The sequence below is a fragment of the Pteropus alecto genome, unplaced genomic scaffold (genome assembly GCF_000325575.1).
Source record: "Pteropus alecto unplaced genomic scaffold, ASM32557v1 scaffold75, whole genome shotgun sequence".
Classification (NCBI taxonomy): domain Eukaryota; kingdom Metazoa; phylum Chordata; class Mammalia; order Chiroptera; family Pteropodidae; genus Pteropus; species Pteropus alecto.
The window spans coordinates 8945601-8967659 of NW_006440638.1; the positions used below are offsets into that span (position 1 = coordinate 8945601).

General features: G+C 37.3%; 1 protein-coding gene across 2 annotated transcripts; it reads left to right on the forward strand.

Moving 5' to 3' along the window:
* Positions 1-5417: 5417 nt before the first annotated feature.
* Positions 5418-20431, forward strand: PROK2 (prokineticin 2). 2 transcript variants are annotated; one of them, XM_006917471.1, is made up of 4 exons: positions 5418-5516; positions 8891-9016; positions 18885-18947; positions 20275-20431. In XM_006917471.1, the coding sequence occupies exons 1-4, from the start codon at positions 5421-5423 to the stop codon at positions 20377-20379; spliced, it is 390 nt and encodes a 129-aa protein (XP_006917533.1). In that variant the 5' UTR covers positions 5418-5420; the 3' UTR covers positions 20380-20431. The 2 variants fall into 2 exon arrangements, with proteins under 2 accessions (XP_006917533.1, XP_006917534.1); XM_006917472.1 differs by lacking the exon at positions 18885-18947.
* Positions 20432-22059: the final 1628 nt, after the last annotated feature.

A 22059-nucleotide genomic window follows, 5' to 3' on the forward strand; every position in this document is an offset into this window, starting at 1 on the left:
GGCCCGTCTGCAATGCCAAAAATAAATATTAAATACAGTCAGCATTATAATGAATAAAATCTAAAACTTTTAGAACCCAGTGTTCATCTTGACCCCTCATATTATGTCAAATGGATTTCATACTAATTGTTTTAAGAAAACACTTTCTCCTGGATTAATATTACAACTATTTAAAAATAGATAAACTTTATTGTACATTATCACTTGAATAGACCAAATAATTTTAGTGCCTTCATAGACAATTGGCTTTCAAATTGAAGCATAGTGGTTTATTTTTAAAAATAAAGAGCAATCATCGGCATTGAAATAGATTAAAATGGATGTCTTATTCAGAATTACAAAAGCAATTCCATTTTTCATATGTCACATTTAAAGCATGGTTATTATTTAAAAAATAAATTTCAGACTGATATTATGGGTCTATTAACAAGAAAAGCTACTGTGTAATCATATGGTAATAAAGAATGAAGGGTGAAAAATCTAGCAGAATATCTATTTACCTTTTTTAAATCTATCTAAATGAAAATCATTTACACAAAGACAAATGAAATCCAGGTATAAAATTATCAGGCCCACCTATTATGCAATACTAATTAGAAGTCATATGAAGCATACACAAAAAAAGTCCTCAAATAAGCCGGAATCACTTTTAAAACTAGAGCTTCATATACAAGAATAATAAAAGTTCTTTACATAGTTAAGAAAATTTTTCAGGCTTTCAGTTCAAGATGGCAGACCAAACATATACATATTGCTTTCTTCCTCAAATTCCACCAACAAATATTTGTGAGTACCTACCACATAACAGGCAATTTAAGTATATATAATGAGGTGAACATGCTAGGGGTCCATCAGGAAGCCAGAACTTGGGGCAAATTCCCCAACTCAAGAAGCAGCTGACTTACACTGACAAAGTAGAGGGACCATCAAAAGTACAATCCATAACATATTCAATGGTAATAAATTTGCCCTGAGGAACAATATAAAAACTCCAGACTTCTCTTCTTTATCATCTAAAGCAGGAGTCCTTTCATTACATAATTGTATGATTACTTGATTCTTGTACACTTTCAGGGGGCTGGCTTTCATGTCTGTTTTACTCACCATTGTACCCTCAGTGCCTCTCACAACATCTGGTCATAGTAACTACTTAGTAAATATCTGTTGAATAAATGAAAGATGGTTTAATACCCACCTAAAAGAAAATATCAGCTTAAACATTCACTCTCTTTCAGAGTCTTTGTATAATTCTAGTATACTAAATTATATTGAATACTGAAGGAATACAGAACTAAAAAAAAAACAGAAGAACATTATCATTTATAATAATTACTAATATCATGCAAAGTTCATTATGCTCATTAATTAGTCTAAGCCATGATTGACCTCTTTCTTGTAAAATATGACATTATTCATTAGATTTCTGGTTCCCCTCAGAAACCAGAGTGTATTGCAGACTTGTCCATCCCCTTGGAGACAGACTAAGTCATGTGACTGGTTTTGACCACTAAAACATGAGCAGAAGTGATATACATCAATTCCAGGCAGAGGCATTTGAAAGCTGGTGTGCAACCTTCCAGTTCCACCCACCTGTATTAGTTTCCCATGGCTGCCATAAGAAATTACCACAACTGGGTGGCTTAAAACAACAGAAATGTATTCTCTCACAGTTCTGGAGGCCAGAAGTTTGAAATCAAGGTGTAGGCAAAGCCATACTCCCTCTGAAGGCTCTAGGGGAGGATCTTTCCTTGCCTCCTCCAACTCTAGTGGTTGTTAGCAGTCCTTGGCACTTCTTGGCTTGTAGATGTATCCCCATCTCTGCCTGCATCTTCACATGGCCTTCTCCCTGTGTATGTGTGTCTCCTTTGTGCCTCTATGTCCAAATCTCCCTCTTCTCTCTCTTAAAAAGACACCAGTCATTAGATTAAGGACCGACACTAATCCTGTATGACCTCATATTAAATCAATAACATCTACTGAGACCCTATTACCAAAAATGGTCACATTCATAACCATTGGGGGTTAGGACTTAAAAATAGCTTTCGGGGGGACGGGGATACAATTTAATCCACTACACCACCCTACGCTGGCAATCATAAGCACATGTTGATATGAAGCCTTCACCAGCCTGGGTCCCAGAGTAACTACCATGAGACAGGTTTGAGTTTTCCGGTTCACCTTATTTTAGTCACATGTCTACTGAATCGCCAGTAAAGGTAAAGTATCTATCCCTTTAGCTTTTTGATGACTACATTTAATCAGTCCATGTAAATTAAAACTGTCTACACTGTACATCATTTGCTTGTGACCTGTCTCTGGACTATCCTCAATAAGATATATTCTGTTGATCAATTAATTACTGAGTGTCTGCTTATATGCCTATCATTGTGCTTTGCGCCAAGAGGAATGTGTGGGAAATTAGACACGAGGATCCTGATCTCAACGAGTATATATATAACCTAATCTGGTGAGCAAAACAAACAAACAAAAAAACTATATCAGCTGTGAGTGTCTCGGGGCCAGTATGCGGGGTATACAGGGGTAATCTGAGGTACCGGCTGCATGCTCTCCATGCTTCATAGCTACGCCTCCCAAGATTGAGGAGATCAAAAACTTCCTGCTCACAGCCAGATGAAAGGATGCCAAATCTGTCAAGCTCAAGAAAAATAAGGATAATGTGAAGTTTAAAGTTCGATGCAGCAGATACCTTCATACCTTGGTCATTACAGACAAAGAGAAGGCAGAGAAACTAAACAGTCCCTGCCCTGCCAGTATTGCAATGAAGGAGTTGAATGAACCAGACATGCTAATATGAACTGAATTAAAATTTAAAAAATTAAAAAAAAAACTATATCAGTGTTAGCTGAAATTGTCAGATGATGCCTAATAATAAGATTTGATAAGAGGTTACCTTAACAGGGTTCCCAGTCTGTTCTAGGCCCTGTGCTGACCACTTTACAGGTATTACAGTTTTTAAACTCCATAGAGGTTATAACCCATGAGGTTGGTATTTTATATTCATTTTACAGGTGAGGAAACAGAGACTTAGAAAGGTTAAATAACTTGTCCAATGGTCACTCAGGATTCCAATCCAGGTCAGTCTGATTCACAAACCCAAGGTCCTTTGAACTTTCCTGTACTGCTCCTTCGATTCAGCCAACCTTTGATGGTCTTCTAGAATATGGTAATCTACACTCTGAATTACACAAAACTGGGTTCTCCTCATACAGTTATCCCTAAGTTGACTTGATCATGTAGCAATACCAACAGGTTGCAGTAAGAAATAGAATGGAATAGATAAGGTACTCTTCAATTTCTATTTCAGTGTTGGTTGGCTGGCCTTCCTAACTTATTTGTATGAACTAATCCAAATTCAACATTTCATCTTTCCCTTTGTAGACTGGAACTAACTTTCAGACTTCAATTTTCTAACTTGGCCATCGATGCAAAGATTTGTCATATCAGAGGCCTTCATTTCTCTTCTAAAACATTAAAATAATTCAAAGAAACATGATCAAAAAACAACATGAGATGAAACCAACCCTATTTTTAAGTGTTTCCAACCTTGCTTCAAAACAGCCTTATGAGGATTGTTTTCTAAACAGCCATGTAGGAAGCCACCCACTTTTGAAATCTAATTTTCTTATGTAGACATATTCTGTTTTCTATGCTTGGAGAAGCACGGAATTCCCAAGCTGGCAGTCAATAGCAGCAAATATGAAATAAACCATTTTTTTAAACAGTTGTAGGAATGTTAAAATCCATGTTGACTGGTTTTTACATTTACCCAGCAGCATTCCCATGCTAGCGTTGGCATGGAGACTGGAAAAGGAAACTTTCCACCAATCTGTCACTTGCTACTGTTTCCACTTATTTTACTGAGTCCAATTTTAACAATTTTTTAAAAGTTAAAAAAGAGTTTGATTCCTTGGTTGGTTGGTTGGTTTCAGGACAATTCTCAAACATGAAAACACAGGTTAAAAAAAAAAGCTTTGGTTTTCTAAATATTCAGCTGTTTAACATTCGGATAATTGCCTGCTTCCCCCCTCCCCCACCCTATATTTAGTCTAAATGCTTTGGCATGGGGGAGCCCCACAGTCTGAAAGTAACTTTGTCCCGACTCTCCTTACTGCGTTTTTTAAAGAGGCTGAAAGACACATCTGCTTTTCAACGGTTTGTGGTCCTTAAGGGACGAGGGGAAAGCCTGCAGTTCTAACAATTTAGGAAGAAGGTTGGGCTTCCCAAATTTGGTGTAGTCACCCCTAGGTATTCTTGAAATCATATTCGTTGAGCAAAAACAGGCTGAAATTCTTGGAGCTAGGCTTGGGTCAGAGATGGAGGGCAAATTTGTCACTCTCCCTCTCATGGGTGGCCTAGAACCCATGAGGCACAAATGAACAATTCATAGTAACGCGCAGTATGGCATAAGACTGAAGGGTGATTTTCCTGGGATGGAAAGTAACGGAAGAGAAAGCTGCCTACCTAGGCTCCATGGGCCTCAGGCTGGCACGCAAAGCCAGGCGTTCTAATTTCCCTTTGGCAGCATCCAGAACTGCTCTGCCTGAAGCTGGCGCGATGCTAAAGAAGGGAGGAAATGCATGTGAGAAAAATCAGAGAGGAGAGGGTCGGGAACAGATGTGAGCATAAAGGGAAAGCATTTGAAATGAAATAAATAAATTGGACTCCCACAGCTGGAAAGACAAACTCTTCACTGTCGCCAGGGATGTGGGATTAAGGGTAACTTTGCTCTCCCTTTGTTCTTTTTCTTGGTCTTCCACGTTTCCAGTTTATTTGTTTGATGTCTATCTTTTCTGCTGTTATTGGACCATGAGGACAGACCCGGGGCAGTATCTGGCGTACAGCGGGCGCTCTGTAAAGACCTACCAAACAAACGAACAAATTCAGAGGCTACACAGCGCCTGGCACGTAGTAGGCGCCTCCTAAACATCTGTAGAACAAATGAGCTGCAAGTTGTCGGCACTGAGCACGTGGAGCTTTGGAAACCAGGACAGCAAATGAGTGTGTCTCAGCCCAGGAAAGCGATTCCAGCGCGTGCGAAGGCAGCGGCGGCGAGTCTTGTGCGGAGAGAATGGCGGGGAGCGGGGCACCGCGCTGGGGGCTCTGCCTGCGTGGCGCCCAAGGAGGGGGTGCGGGGCGCCGCGCGCTGGCACGTGTCATCTTGGAAGCCCGCCGGCCCGGGTGGGCGCGCGTGTGAGCGTGGGGGTGTGCCCGTGCCGTGCCCTCTGCGCCGGCCGCCGGGCGGGCGCGGGCGTGAGTCACCGCTGCGCTTGCCTTTATAACGGCCCGGAGGCTCGCGGGAGCTGCCCGCCAGCCCGCCAGCCCGCTGCTCCGCGCTCTAGTGAGCGCGCCGGGCCCCACGCCCCCAACGGCCCCCAACCGCCGCCAGTCCCGAGGGCGCCATGAGGAGCCCGCGCTGCGCTACACTGCTGCTCCTGTTGCTGCTGCCGCCGCTGCGGCTCACACCACCCGCCGGGGACGCCGCCGTCATCACTGGGGTAAGCGGTCCCGGCGCACCTGTTTGCCTGGAGGCGCGCCCGTGATGTGCCCAGGGAGCTGAGGAAGGGACCGCAAAGGGGAGGCGAGGGGCATGGGGAGGGTCACTCTGAGCGGGCACACCTGCCTCAGTCGCCTCTTGGCGCATTTAGAAAAGTGGTCTGCTCCAAAGCAGCAGACGGCGCGGGACATTTGACGCACTCTGGAAGAAAAAGTGACCAAAGCTTCACCCGATCACCTTAATGACCACTTTTTCCTGCTTGTGTCTCCCTTATTTGCACAACCTCACTCGTGTTTTGTTTGTTTTTCTATTCAGTTGGAAGTTTTTTTCAGAGTCTTCTCAAGCACTTTTTTCTTTTTTTTATTTGAGGCGTTCCAGCCTGGAATCTTAAAATTTGAGGGCCCGTTTCTGAAATGAAAAGGCGCAAAACGAATATCCCACATCCCGAGAGTCCTACTCCTGTAGTCAAAGAGTTTGTTCCTCATGCATCCTCCGCAGAAACCCTTTGAAATAACTTGGTCCGAGGCCATGTGTGCGTTTTGAAAAGCAATGCATACGCTTCCTTCTGTGTCCCAGGGCTTTTCTTTTTTTCAGCCTCTTGATTCTCCTTAAAAGTTTCCATTTCCAATTCCTTATTAAGCACCTCCAGTGCTCCGGCATAATTATGGAATAGGTGGTCATCTAAATGTTTCAACTTAGAGAAGCTGTCTTCATCATGTTTGGAAGTAGGAACTAGTTCAGTTTTCTCCTACTCTCACCAACAGTTTTCTTTGTGCGGATCTGAAGGATGAATTTACAGTACAAAATTTAAAAATCTAGTCTACTTTTCATCAACAGTGCAAAAACGCTGTCATTCAACTGCAAAAACGCTGTTGTTCAACTGCATTATTCTTTTTTTCCAAGTATGAAATTATTTTATGCTTCCATTAAATCATTTCATAAATCAAACTTACATGTCTCAAATGATGATACATAGATAATGAAATAACATTTATATTTAAGGAAAATGTTATTGTCTTGAGAAAATAAAGCTCTATTGTTTCCATGTTAATTAATAGGCTTAGGGCACATTTTAAGCCCTTGTACTATAACAGTATTTGGTTCTATCCAAGAGATAATTATAAGTGTTGTGATATTTATTAAAATAGTTTACGGATTTTTTTTTTTACAAAAGATATTTGAATAGCTCTGTCAGTAGCCAGACTGTGTGATTGAAAAAAAGTTTTTACACGTCTTTCTAGTACATGAGAATTGAAACATGATTAGTTTTCCCCCTCTTCCCCTGCTGACTCATTTTAAATTTCTCCTAATCCTCTGAGCCCAAAATTCTTTTGCAATATAAGTATCTTTTTGTTCCATTCACGGAACAACACAGTTTGAATAGATCTGCAGTGGTTTAAGGATGAAAGGCATCAGGAAACAGCTGTCTAATTAAAAATATATAAACCTATGCAGTTCTTTGTAAATATTTCTAAGAACTGAAGCTTCTTGTTACAAAATGAAATTTTTATCACACTGGATGTTTCTCTGTTAGATTTAGACTAGGCTTGTTATATAGTTGTGTGTGCTCTTTTGTTGTTGTCATTTTAATCAGTGTTATGAAATGGGAATTTTAAAAATACTCTAACGTAACATGGCAATAAAGAAATGGAATTATGTCTCCATGAAAGAAACCATCTGGAGTCATAGGAAAATCTAAGTAACTTATCTAGACATATTGTCTATAGGATGTTAAACATCCAAGTGATTGATTGAATTTTAAAAGATTTTGGCTGGATTTTGATTGTCTTATAAGAACAGGTGGTGGGGCTTCAGAATTCAAGGTCTTGAACAACTGCTGAAATAAAATAATGCCCGAAACCTCCACCTTAAATATTTACTTTTTGGGTGGTAATAAATGTAATCATTTATAAAATGACTATATGTTCACATCAATTTGTTTAAGCCATATTGGAAAAGATCATGTGCCGAACATCTCATTTATGGAGTGTAATGGTCATGTATACATGATTTCTGGAGTACAGATAAAAGTGGGGAAATGGAAATGTTTAGATGTTTTTCTATAAATGTTCAAACACTCCAAGGTGAAAATTGTAGTTTTTGTCTAGATGCTTGTTTTACATAGACTGAAAAAAAAAATTCTAGTGGAGGAAATAAATGAATTCTAAAGCAAGATAGTTGGTCACTTTTAATGAAAAGTAATGAATAAGAGTGTGCCCATATATTTGTTTTAAGAAGTTATGGCTGTCCCCAAAACTAAGAACTTTGAAGGAATACTTTAGCTGTGACCAATAAATGTACAATTAAATTCGTGCCTAAATTATAGACTTTTTAGTTTCTTAGATATGTAGCACAGAATGTTTTTACCTTATTGCTAGCGAAATAGATTACTGAACACCATTTAAACAAAGCATCCTATTTTTTGTTGATTCTAGGAAAGAACAATTGTTCTTCAGATCTATTCTCATGCAAATAAATTTACACTTCATTATTTCTATTTAGTAGAGTATGGAAATTCAATTTCCTCTACAGTTGATTCTTAGATTATTATATGTATTTTTACTTTTTATACTGGGAGTAGGTGACTTGAGTGAGTAATCACTGTTGATAATTGCATTTCCTAATCTAATGGATCTGATAGAATAGTTCAACTGATTTTGTAAAGTACATGTCTGTATTTCCTAAGCCAATAATTGTCTTTTTGCAAGTTATTCACTGGGGAAGAAAATGGTAACAAAGGGAAAAGTCTTGATCTGTCCATTCTTAACCTATGAGGTTTCTTTCTTTAAAGTGGAAATGGTGACAATCAAGCCAGTGGTGCGAGAAACATCAAGTGTCATGAACCAAAATACAAATACTTGAAAGGGAAAATGTGTATTTCAAAAATTTACATCAGCGCCTTTATGGGTCTGAGCATTTCATGGCTTACATATAGATTATTTAAATCTCTTTTTAAAATTGGGCCCAATGTATTCTACAGTTAATAGTTATAAAATCTTATGATTTGATTCATGTGGTTCCTAATGGCCATGTGTGGTATAAGAGTAACATAGACTCATTCTTCAAGTTCAAAGCCAATCCAGCCATAAAACATTAGAAAACGACAGCTGATTTTTTTTAAATCTTGTATTTAAGATTTTTATAACACGTTGGCAATTTTTTACACCATTTTTTTAAAAACCAGGAAAATCTTTTCTAATTAGATTTTATGGTAAATATGTACAAGCAAATGAAGATTACAGTTCTTTTTTTGTATATGCGATTACTAATATTGTAACAGTTGGATATTTAAAGTGCATATTTTATTGCTAATTTTAGATTTCCTAAGCAAGACTTTTCCCCACTATCTATATTTATCTGTTTATTTAATTTCAGGCTTGCGACAAGGACCCCCAGTGTGGTGGAGGCATGTGCTGTGCTGTTAGTATCTGGGTTAAGAGCATAAGGATATGTACACCTATGGGCAAAGTAGGAGACAGCTGCCATCCACTGACTCGTAAAGTTAGTATGTATATTTATATTCATGTTGGTTCTCTTATGTTGTGGTGCCCTAACTCCAAGCAAGGCCTGTTTGATGTGAAGCCCAGGGAAATGTGCTTGAAATTGGAAATTAGAAAAGATGACAATGGAAAATCACCTCCTCTTTCCTCTCCCCTTCCATTTTAAAGAATAGTGTCCTCTAACATCCTTATTCTAGTGATCATTTTCATATAATTGCTTTAATGGCATTAAAGACATTTCATAAAAATAATTTCAAACACAGGCATTTGCTAAAAGCATTTAGGAATATGTAAACACATATATATATGTATGTACACATGTATAAGACCACTGTATACTTCTTTACAGAAATCAGCATAGAAGTTCTTAAAAAGACTTTTAATATCAGACTTCCTGAGAAGACAGAAGTAAATAAGTTGTGTTTTGTTTTGTTTTTCAGAATATCATAAATAATATTCTAGTTAAAGGATAGATTGTTCACAATCCCAGAGGTTAATGATAGTTAATTTTCATTGTATTTCATTATCTAACAGTTCAATATCATAGCGACTTAATATTTTTGAAAAGTTATTGACAATAAGTGGTATGACCATACGATGGCAGAGTTGGATAGGGCTCTAGAGGCTGTCTTGCAGACTGTTCTGTCTGCAGGGGCCAAACAGGTTTACAGTGCATCAGGAAGTGGTGGATGGGAGGAAGGAGGGAGCAGAAAAGTGTGGGGAGCCTAGAGAGTCCTTGCCCTTCAGATTCAAAACTTTTGAAGCACAGTAAGATCTTAGCAAAATCCCCCATGGATGCTGGGTTGCAATGCCTTGCTCTCCTAGTCCCACATCCTCATTTAACCCAGCAGTAAAGTGAAGTCTAGCTGCACTGAAGGATATGCCCTGGGCCAGGTGGCTTGTTGGAGGCAGAGCTCAGTTTCTGTGCAGTGTTCTCTCTCTATGTTATGAGAGAAAACTGAACTCTACTTTTTATCTTTTTTTTTTTCCACATGTAGTATAGAGTTTAAAACTGTAGTAAATCAAACATCTTCCCTGTACTCCACAGTAGCAGATAACAGTTAATATTTTGACTTTCTTGGAATAAATGTAATGAAATAAATTGGCTTATATTTAGCTCTGTGAGCTGTATGTAATAGGGACTCTGGTTGTTTGGACTTATCTGAAGACCGAATAAGGCTTTCCTGTGGTTTCCTTGAGAAATACTTCCTGTTACATTTAGAATATTCCTCCCTGTGGTTTTATCACTCAAGACTGTACTGTCATTTTTAAACATGATATGAAGCTTTTATTCTTGGATATTTTAGAACAGAGAAAGGTTTTAAACCATTAGTTGTTTGTCTCAATGCCAAACCCCCACAAGGAGGTGAAACTGGTCCAGCTGCCTTTGGCATTGATCTCAGTGTTTTCATCACCCTTATCAAATGCGAGTCATTTTTTTGTACATTTGAGTCTTTGCCGTTGAAAGGCTTACTCTTAACTCAGCCTTCTCCTTTAAGAATTATGTTGTCTTTGTACAACTTTAACATATCCTCACATGCCTTAGGTTAGAATCACACAACCTGTTTGCTAAAACAAGTGAAGAGTGACAAAATCTGTGGAACCATTTTTGTATTAACAGGAATAATAGTTTCCACTTGCTGAATGCTGTGAAGTGCCAGATATTCTGCACTAAATGTTGTATATGTAGTTCTTATTTAATACTCACAACAAGCCAGTGAAGTAGGCTTGTTTTTATCACATTCTCCACACAGAAACGTTAGGCCTCTGTGGATTTCAGTAACAGGTCAAGATCACAAGATGGTAGGTCAGAGGGCAGACACTAGACATTTCCTTCTAATGTTCCACCGTGTGCATGGTCTTAACCACTGTACTCCATGAAAGCTGCTGTCATGTTTAATTTGAACATTTTTTAGTCCAAGTAACCCAAAAGGTTTTGTGTTGATAAGAGGGGATTATAGTCCAGAGTTTAAATTTGCTTTATCCTATAGTTCCAATGAGTTTTCCAAATCTGAGATATTTAAAAAACAACAACAAAAACAAATAAATAAACAACAACAACAAAAAAACAAGCTCTTTCTCCAGTTCCTATGTAGCTTCTGGTTCAGATTTCGTGCAAGATCAATTCTACAAGTAAAAAAATCATTCTTCTCCAGTAAACAGGTACATCTCTATGCTTTCATTTTAATCATAGTTTTAATAATAACAGATGATTAGGGTTTCATAGTAGAATTAAGTGACAAAAGAACTGAAGTACTAAAAAAATAATATTTTATGTCAGATCTGAAATTTCCCCCTATTCAGATACGCACTTGAAATGTGTTTCTAGAACTCGATGTTATAATTTTTCCTATTGGTTATTTTTGTCTTGAAAATACATTTTTTGTTTGTTTGTTTGTTTGTTTATTATGGTGACATTGAAATCCAGTAAGTTCAGGTGTACAATTCAACAGTAAGGCATTGTCTGTTCACCACTCATAGTTAGATGTCTTTCTGTCACCATATATTTGACTCCTTTTACCCTATCTACCGTCCCCACTCCCACCTACCCTCTGGTAACCACTAATCCGTTGTCCATGTCCATAGGTCTCTGTTTGTTTGTCCTGCTTGTTTGTTGCTTTTAGGTTTATATCCCACATGTAAGTAATATCATGGGATTTTCAACGTTTTCTCTCTGGCTTATTTCATTTAGCATGATTATCTCAAGGTCTATACATTTTGTTGCAAATGGTAGTATTTCATCTCTTTTTATGGCTGACTAATATTCCATTGTATATAGGTACCACAGCTTCTTTATCCAATCATCTATCATAGGACACTTCCATTGCTTCCATGTCCTGGCCGCTGTGAATAATGCTGCTATGAACATCGGTGTGCAAATATCTTTTTGGATATGAGTTTTCAAATCTTCAGGGTCAATAACCAGTAGAAGGATTGCTGGATCATATGGTAGATCAATTCTTAGTTTTTTGGGGAACTTCCATACTGTTTTCCATAGTGGCTGTACCAATTTGCAGTCCCACCAGCAGTGTATGAGGGTTCCTTTTTCTCCGCATCCTTTCCAGCGTTTATTATTACTTGTCCTGTTGATTATAGCTATTCTAACAGGTGTGAGATGGTATCTCATTGTGGATTTAATTTGCATTTCCCTAATAGCGATGTTGAGCATCTTTTTATATGTTTGTTGGCCATTTGTACATCTTCTTGGGAGAAGTGTCTGTTCAGGTCCTCTGCCCATTTTTAATTGGATTATTTGTATTTTGTTGTTATTGAGTTGTACGAGTTCTTGGTATATTTTAGATATTAGGCCCTTATCAGAGGTGTTGCTTGCAAATATATTTTCGCATTTGGATGGTTGTCTCTTTACTTTGTTGACGGTTTCTTTTGCTGTGCAGAAGCTTTTTAATTTGATATAGTCCCATTTATTTTTACTTTTCCTTCCCTTGCCTTTGAGGTCAAATTTATAAAATCCTCTTTAAGTTCAGGGTCCATGAGTTTAGTTCCTATGTTTTCTTCTATGCAATTTATTGTTTCAGGTTTTATATTCAGGTCCTTAATCCATTTTGAGTTAATTTTGGTGTGCGGTGATAGACAGTAGTCTAGTTTCATTCTTTTGCAGGTGACTTTCCAATTTTCCCAGCACTATTTATTGAAGAGGCTTTCCTTTCTCCACTGTATGTTTTTGGCTTTTTTGTCAAAAATTATTTGCCTATATAAACATGGGTTTACTTCTGGACTCTCCATTCTGTTCTTCTGGTCCGTATGTCTGTTTTTTCTGCCAATACCATGCCATTTTGATGATTGTCACTTTGTAGTATAATTTGAAGTCGAGCAGAGTGATGCCTCCAGCCTCATTCTTTTTTCTCAGGATGGCTTTGGTGATTCGGGGTCTTTTGTGCTTCCATACAAATCTGATGATTTTTTGTTCTATTTCTTTAAAGACTGCCAACGAGATTTTGATGGGGATTGCATTAAATCTGTATAATGTTTTAGGTAACAAGGTCATTTTAATTATGTTGATTCTTCCAATCCAAGAACATGGAATATCTTTCCATTTCTTTGTATCTTCTTCAATTTCTTTTCATAGGGTCTTATAGTTTTCATTATACTGGTCCTTCACATGTTTCGTTAGATTTATTCCTAGGTATTTTATTCTTCTTGTTGCAACTGCAAAAGGAATTATTTTTTCCACTTCTTTTTCTGACCATTATTAGAGTATAGGAATGCTATGGATTTTCGAACACTGATTTTGTATCCAGAAACTTTACTGTATTTGCTTATTGTTTCTAGTAGTGTTCTTATGGAGTCTTTAGGGTTTTCTATGTAGAGAATCATATCATCTGCAAATATTGACAGTTTGACTTTATTTCCTATTTGGATACCTTTTATATCTTTCTCTTGCCTGATTGCTTGATATATTTCTCTTGCACTCGGAAGACCTCCTATGTTACATTGAATAATGTATAGTGGTGATAGTGGACAGCCTTGTCTTCTTCCTGATCTTAGAAAGGTTTTTAGTTTTTCACAATTAAGTATAATGTTGGCTGAGGGTTTGTCATATATGGCCTTTGTTATGCTGAGGTATGTTCCCTCTATACCAATTTGGTTAAGTGTTTTGATCAGAAATAGATTCTGTATCTTGTCAAAGGCTTTTTCTGCATCTATCGATATGGTCATGCTTTAGATAATAAGGTCATTTTATTTGTTTATGTGGTGTATCACATTAATCAATTTGCATATGTTGAACCATCCCTGTGCCCCTGGGATGAAGCCCACTTGATCATAGTGTATAATCTTTTTAATATGTTGCTGTATTCTGTTCGCTAGTATCTTATTGAGAATTTTTGCATCTGTGTTCATGAGAGATATTGGTCTGTAGTTTTCTTTTTTTGTGTTATCTTTATAGGGTTTTGATAATGTTGGCCTCATAAAATGAGTTAGAAAGAATTGCCTCCTCTTTGATTTTTTGGAAGAGTTTGAGGAGAGTAGTATTAAATCTTCTTTGAATGTTTAATAGAATTCACTGATGAAGCCATCTGGTCCTGGACTTTACTTTTTGGTAGGTATTCGATGGTTATTTCAATTTCCATACTCCTGATCAGTCTATTTAGATTTTCCAGTTCTTCTTGATTCAGTCTAGGAAGGTTGTATTTTTCTAAGTACTTATCCATTTCTTCTAGGTTATTAAATTTGGTGTTATATATTTTTTCATAGGATTCTTGCATGATCCTTTGTATTTCTGTGGTGTCTGTCATATTTTCTCCTCTTTCATCCCTGATTTTGTTTATTTGTGTCCTTGCTCTTTTTTCTTTAGTGAGTCTAGCCAGGGGTCTGTCAATTTTATTAAACTTCTCAAAGAACTTGCTCTTTGTTACACTTATTTTTTTCTATTCTTTTTTGTTGTTGTTGTTTTCAATTTCATTTAATTCTGGAAAATACATTTTTATAGGTCATTTCAGTGACCTATTTTTAGTCCCAGAGTTATTACTTATTCTGGATGAAATTAATCTATACTGGTAAAAAATCAAGTTTCTTCTAAAATAGCTCTCACCTGTATTCAAAACAATACGAGAAAAAAAATTTTATAAATGTGTCCTGGTGAAACTCTGCTCTGAAGTTTATGACTTAGTAGATAGTAAAAATGTAGACACTGTATAGAAAATACTATTTTAATGTGATATGTTCATTACTCTCTCCCCCCATTTTGTTAAAGAAAAAAAATGAATTAACTTGTTCAATTAACTAGTGTTTTAAAAACAGAATGCTATGAATGGGTGAAGACTACACCTGTTTAAATTTTAAATTTTCCATTCTGGTTTGGCTTAGCCATTAGCCACTAAAGTCTGTTTATTTTGATAAAGTGAACTGAATGAAAATGAGAACCATATGTAGGAATTGATAACCAACCACTGAATTCATTTTACTATTTTATTTCACATGCATCAATTAACTTGTAGAGTTTTCAGTCACTGACTGCTAGGCTATACTTTTATAATTGTATGGCTTTTAACTTTGCATTTAATAATTCAAAAGCAGAGTAAAATATAAGCCCATCTAAAGAGACCATGTTTTCTAAACACGTTTTTAGGCAAATAATAGTTTTAACATGTCTTCATTTTTAACAATTAATTTTTAAACAATTAAGAAAAAGTTACTGAATCATATGTCTACAGGGAATACTTTGCTATTTTTAAAAGACCTCTATTTTAATTTCTACTAATTTCAGAGTTTACAAAGATCAGCCTTTTCCATCACATTCTGCTTACCTGTTGGCTTTGGAAGTTTATAATTAACTATATGATTATTACTTTCATTTTTATTGCTTATTATTTTGTGAATTTTTCAACTTTACTGTTTCCTCCAAAAAATTAATCTTTTTAAAAAAATTTTCCACTTTTTTTGTCAACATTTTTAGCATAAGTTTTGCTTTTATTTTTTCTTTTTAGCTGTGCTTCAAAACTTAACCAATACATTTTCCTTTCTGAAGGAAAAAATTCCAATTAAAACTTGGGTCTTTTGTTAATGTAAAAAGAAAATGGAAGATTTAAAAAATTATTACCTGTTTCTATTTTAGAATCGACCTATGACGAAACATTATAAACATAATTATAATTTCAGAGTGAAGTATAAATTTTTTTTTAAATACCAACTAAAATATAATTTAAATAACTACAACATGCAGTGAAAGAGAAGTGGAAGAGAGCACAATATGCTAATAATTGACATAAATGTGTTTTCGTCTAATGCAGGGCTTCTCAATCCGAACACTATTGGCATCTTTGGTCAGATAATTCTGTGTTGTTGGGGATTGTCCTGTGCATTGTTGGATGTTTAGCAGTATCCCTGGCCTCTACCTGCTCCCTAGTTGTGACAATCAAAATGTCACCAGACTATGACAAATGTCCCCCAAAGGTTTGGGGGGAGTTTGGAGGGTGGGATTGGGTAATGGCAATCACCCTGGTTGAGCACCACTGGTCTAATACTACATTAACCTAGTCTACAGGACACAGGATAGGAGATACAACATCCTCATTTCATTGGGAGCTCAGCAGCTACCCAAGCACACAACTTCCTTTGCCCTCTTATCCAATGGGGTCCTGGTGGCTACCAAAGATGAGAGCCAAGGTGTATGGGGGGGGTCCCCTTGATCTACAGAATCTACCACTCTTATTTCTTGCAAATCTTTTATGCCCTCCTTGTCCCAGAGACCCCAGGCCTTCATGCTAGCAGCTCCCCTAACCCAAGTGCAATTCCAGACAAACAGTGAGGCCAACGCATTGTTCCAAACTGTTTTCCTTCATTTTTTCTGAGGACACAGTGCAGTTGAATGCCCAGGTCAGTGTCAGGGTGGCCTTCATCATCCCAGGCCCCATGTTAACCCTCTACTCACAAGCAGGAGATAAGTAATTATATATTCAGGGTTATATGGACGTATACATATTCCAAAAAAAATTGGAAGAAACAATTTAAAACTTTACCAAATTAAGATACATAATTATTAAACCAGAAACTGTGAGAGTGTGGGACTTTTAGTTTTCGTTTTATGCACCATTCTACCATTTGATTTTTTAAAAACTATATACCTCTATTGAAATAAGTTGTAACAAAACTGGCTTTATTACAAATAAAATTATAATAGGACTGGTTTTTTTAATGTCACATGACTAGGCTTTTTATGTATCTCATTATATTTCTTTCTTTAACATAACTGACTCTGTTTTGAGAGGAATCAAAAACATTTTGTTTCATGTCATTCAGTGCTTTTTCCTCTTTTAAAAAGTGCTGAAAATAGATAAGAATCATTCTTTCTCTAAAGTTCTGAATGTTCTCCCTTGGTAACTTCTGGAATTTGCTATTTGGAGTTCTAGGCTAATAGAAACATTGAATTGAGTATATAGTTGATTCTAAAATAAACCACCAAGTTTGGACTGAATGATCAGCTCCTTGACTATGTTTGCACATCTGAATATGTGTCTTCTGTAAACAATTGCTCATGCATTGGTGACTATCTACCTATTAGATTTGTCACAATATGTGTAGATCTAGAAGTGAATGGGCCAGTCAAGAAATTGGCCAAATATCTCCCGAGCATATCATATTCTCAGAAATCATGGTCTTTGTCATCAGGAACTCTCAGATGAAAGGGGAAGAGGAAAATTGCTACTGGCTGGTGTAGTTAATAAAGGCTTGGGGGAGGAAGGGAAAAACACAGACTGGAACTTGAAAAAGGGACTGGGTTTGATTAGAATATGAAAAGGGCATCCTGTTATAGAGGGACCTGCTGTAGAGTCTAATCATGCTGAAGTCGGTTGGGGCAGATCCAGGTGAGGCTTATACAATCTTAGTGCCGTCAATAAGAAAATGAATAGTATAGAGATATTTTTAAATGTTCACAAAAACATATGACCTTGTGAATACATTGTCAGCGTCCCTTCAAGGCCCTGAAGGGGTCTTCGCGAACAAGGGCATCTGGCTTCTTTTGGTCCACGGTAAATCCATCTCTCTGTTCAATGGTATGAATCACTTTGGGCCTGCTCAGTGGCGAGAGGCAGTATGTGGGGTGAGGGAAGGCCACAAGACCTGAGATGGTTGTCTTTTTGCCTTCAGAGAGGTCACAGCCTATGGTGGGGGCAGGGGTGGGAGAAGGAGATAGGCATTTGACATTTTCTTGAGTATCTCCTATGTACCAGACTAAGTGTTATGTGCTCATAAATAAAACAGACCAGTCTCCTTCCACAAGAATCTGGAGTCTGGGCATGGTAGTATTTGAGAAAAGCAAAATTTGGAAGAGAAAATCTGACACATAGGTTTGATATGACATTCATACACAATGCGTTATGAAGCCTGGCCTATGGCAGGCCGCTGGTATTATTATTTTTTTTTTCTGACTGCTTTTGGTGCTGACAAACCAGAGTGACCACAGTGTCATAATGCACAGGACCATAAGCACCATGAGGGTACTTATTAGTAGCTGAAACTATTTTACTGATTATCTATCTTTTGTAAATAAAATTTAAGCTCTATGATGGGCAGGGGCTTTCTTTGTTTTGTTCATTGCTATATCCACAGCACCTAAAATAGAGCCTGATATGTTTGTGACACTCAATAAATATCTGTTGAATGAATGAAGAAACATGCATGGTATTTTCCATGTGTAACAGTTTGACGTGCTTGCTATAATTTTCAGTTCACTTACTTCAGGCTCCTTTTTCGTGAGATTGCTGCCTGTATTAGTTTTTATCAACCTCAGCACTACTGACATTTAGGCCAGATAATTCTTTGCTGTGAGAACTGTCCTGAGAATTGTAGGATCTTTAAGAACATCCTTGACCTGTACCCACTAGATGTCAATAGTACTGCCTCCTATTGTGACAAACAAAAATGCCTCTGGTTATTGCCACATGTCCCCTGGGGATGTGGGGGAAGCATCACCCCCCAATGGAGAACCTCTGGCCCATGTAGCAGTTTTAGGCTCGGCAAAAAGGAAGCTTTCAAAGTCTCAGAACAGATCGTAAGGTTCGTTGGTTGTAACTTCTCATACTATCCATTTGTAATTGTCCAAGCCAATCCAGATGCACCTGCCTTCTCTTACATATTTCTATGGCAACAAAAAAGCCATCTATCCAGGTATCTATCTTTTGACACACACAGTGACAGAACCATTCTGAGTACAAGTCTGCATGGTGCCAATGGCCATGGTACCCGTGTGTGGATGCTGTTGTTAGAGCCTTGAAAGTAATGCCTTTTCAAAAAAGACAAAGGAACTGGGAAGGCTCTGCTTGTTCACCACATACATATCCTGCTCTCCTACTGCTTCTCTCTCTTCCATTTGTATTTATTGATCTCAATCATCTCCCTGGCCCTTCCAGAACCATTTTGGAAATGGAAGGCAGGAAAGAAGAAAGAGGAAGAGAAGAAAAAGAAAAAAGGAGGTAAGAAGAACATGAGCATGGTACCACTCAAAGTTAACATCCAGAATAATTATTCTTGACCATTGCTGGACTACCATAGAATTGGGTCTGTTCTATCAGTTCAACCCAAAAATAAGGTTTAGAATGGTTCTGCCACTGTCTGCAGACAGATTTTCTTCCTTTCTCTTCTTTTTTTATGTATAACAAAATTATTAAGAAAGCATCTGGAAGATGCATCTCAGATTTCTCATAAGGGCAGATAGTTGGTGTGGGGCGGCCTCTTTTGGTGGAATAGAATAAGAAATAAACTAGCATGACACCCAATAAAGCATTTGAGTTTGAAAAACAAGAAGGATGCATTTTCCTGCTATGAGCAAACTATAGAAGATTCCTGAGGCATGAGTCTGTACTAGTTTGCCTCCCTTGCATTACCCTGAATCTGAGTGATTTGCCATTCAAATTCATTGACTCTCACCACCTCTAGGCCTGGTGTTAAACTTTCTCCACATCACTTGCAAAGCAGGCAGATTCTCAAGAAGGCACCATTCCTAGGAAAGGAAGCATTTTTTTTTTTTGCTCTTTGCCTCTAGAAAGCATATATATTTGGAGTGTGCTCCACTTGCCCCTAGCACAGAGAACCACGATGCCAGTTGCTAGCTGACCCTCCTCAACCCAGCTTTATTGATGGCATGGGCAGGGCTCTTAGAAAAATTAGTTGAATGACTCTCGGAATGAAGCTGAACTTTCATTGCTGGCTCTCCCTAAGCCGAGGTTTAGTTTGTTCCATTTCAGCAAATTGAGCTTCCCTCCGTCCCTAATTTTCCTCTTGTTTCTCCTCATTCCCTCCACCCCAGAATTTTGATTCCTTTGACACCTGCGTGCAAACGTGTGAATTTATATATTGCTCATTGTCAGTGAATTTATATTTGCTTGTTATTTAAATGTGGGCATGCCCATAGTGGTGGTGCTCTTGAGGAGCTTCAGTAGCAAGACACTATAAAAAGAATTAAAAATGATGGTCAGCGCTTAGTCTTTCTGGTCAAACTGCCAGCCAGGCTTCAAGTTCTGGATATGTAACCTTGGGCAAGTTACTAATCTCTCTGCCTCAGTCTCTCATTGTAAAATGAGTATAATTAAAGTATTTGCCATCTTCACAAAGTGTTTGGAAGGATGGAAAAGGATAATACATAAAAAGTTGAGCATATTGCTTGATTACTAGTTAACACTGAATAAACGCTAGCTATTATTATTCAGATGTTTCTCAAGAATAGTTTTGGGGTTTTGTTGTTGTTGTTGTTGTTGTTCTTTGCATTTCCTGTTCTGACTTGATTTTTCTTTTTTATTTTAGGTTCCATTTTTGGGGCGGAGAATGCATCACACGTGTCCATGTATGCCAGGCTTAGCCTGTTTACGGGCTTCGTTCAACCGATTTGTTTGTTTAGCCCGAAAGTAATCACTTTAGAGTAGAAATTTTAAATGTGAACAGCCACATGATGTCTGTAAAGTCTATTTACTTGTGATTGTGCCAAACAAATAATATGCCAGAAAGAAATGCTGTTGCTTCCTCAACTTTCTAAGCAACATTTCTGTCTTTGATTTTCAAATGACCTCTCTTTATTGAAAGAAGATTTTAATTTGAGGTAAAAAAAAAAAAATGTAACATACAAGGCATTGTGGAACTGGTTCTCATTTCCTTGTTTGTGTTTTGATTTGGTTTGCCTTTTTATGCCAATAACTCGCCCATTTTCACAAAAACGAGAATAAGAATTTGATATTTTGTTACAGAAACTTTTTTAAAAATTCTCCTCCTCCCATCCCTGCCCCACCACACACACATTTTTATTCACCATTAGTTTCTTTCCTCGAAGAATTTTAAGGACCTCATTTTATTCTTTGCCATTTCTCTCTCTACTCCCCTGACATTTTAAAGTGTGTGTATGGTGGTGAGGGGGAGTGGTTTGTCCATATCCTTTAGCTTGCTGATAGAATCACTGATGAGAATCAAGCTTTTTGCCTGATACTTAAACAGTGAAAAGAGTGTGTAGTTGAACTAGACACTTCAGACTTCTCTTATAAAGAGTAGAGGTTGGGTTGCTGCTAAACTTTCACTGAACTTGTCTATGCAAGTGGACTTCAGTCAAAATTTAGTCCAGATTTGCAAATTTGAGAGTTTTTTTTTTTAAGGCTTTCCAATACAATATTATATTTATTTCTCTTTCTTTTTGTAAATTAATTTTTTTAAAGCCTCATAGTTAGAGATGTTGCAGAAAATGTCACTTGAAAAGGAAGTGTTGATTTTAATCTGGCATAACACAAGTTACCATTTTTAAATTGGTATTGAGTTGTAATTTAAACTTTATTTGTAACCAAAAAGTCTATTGTAATGGATTGCTTGACATCCTGCCATTTGTACCTGTATCAATATTGCTGTGTAAAAATTCTGTATCAGAATGACAGTACTGTATATCATTTGATTTATTTTAATATTATATCCTTATTTTTGTCACAATTGTCTTCAGTTTTTATTACAAGCAGATTTTTATATAGCCCACATCCTAAAATGGGTAAAGACTCTTCAACTGGTAAAATAGCACTGACAGTACGTGTGTTTTCATTTTACGTATTGGAAAGTTCTGTTTGCATGAATTTTAAGGTAGTACCAAAAAAGTGTGTAAATCAATAAAGTTTTAGAGCATGAAGAAAAATTATGGCATGCAGAACTGATTGTAATCAGGAATGGACTCATGGAATTTCACTGTATTGATTCAGCAAATAGTATGGAGTGTTCATCATGGATATTTAGGCAGGGTGCTAGTGCTAGCCATACGGTGATGCCAATGGAGCCTGGCCTTGAAAAACCCACCAAGTATTGTAAATGAATTCAACATTGCAAATAAACAACTTATGAAACGTGTTTACCTGACTAAACTTGACCATGCCAACCTACTAAATGTTTGGGGAAAAACATGTTCCTTTTGTAGTTATTTACTCAGCCAGAGCTTACAATTGAACATTGTGTGTAACTTTACCCCAGGGCTAACTTGTCCCATAAATGTATGGCATTTTGCTGTACTAATTACCATACTTGGTCATAGAAGTATTATTTCTGGTTCAGTTTAGTCTGTGTTCAAGA

Excerpts from the sequence above, each read along its gene's own strand:
- PROK2 (XM_006917471.1), top strand. The coding sequence starts at position 5,421 with ATGAGGAGCCCGCGCTGCGCTACACTGCTGCTCCTGTTGCTGCTGCCG. Across the intron at positions 5,517-8,890 it reads ACGCCGCCGTCATCACTGGG|GCTTGCGACAAGGACCCCCA; the intron begins GTAAGCGGTCCC and ends ATTTAATTTCAG. Across the intron at positions 18,948-20,274 it reads GAAGAAAAAGAAAAAAGGAG|GTTCCATTTTTGGGGCGGAG; the intron begins GTAAGAAGAACA and ends TTTTTATTTTAG.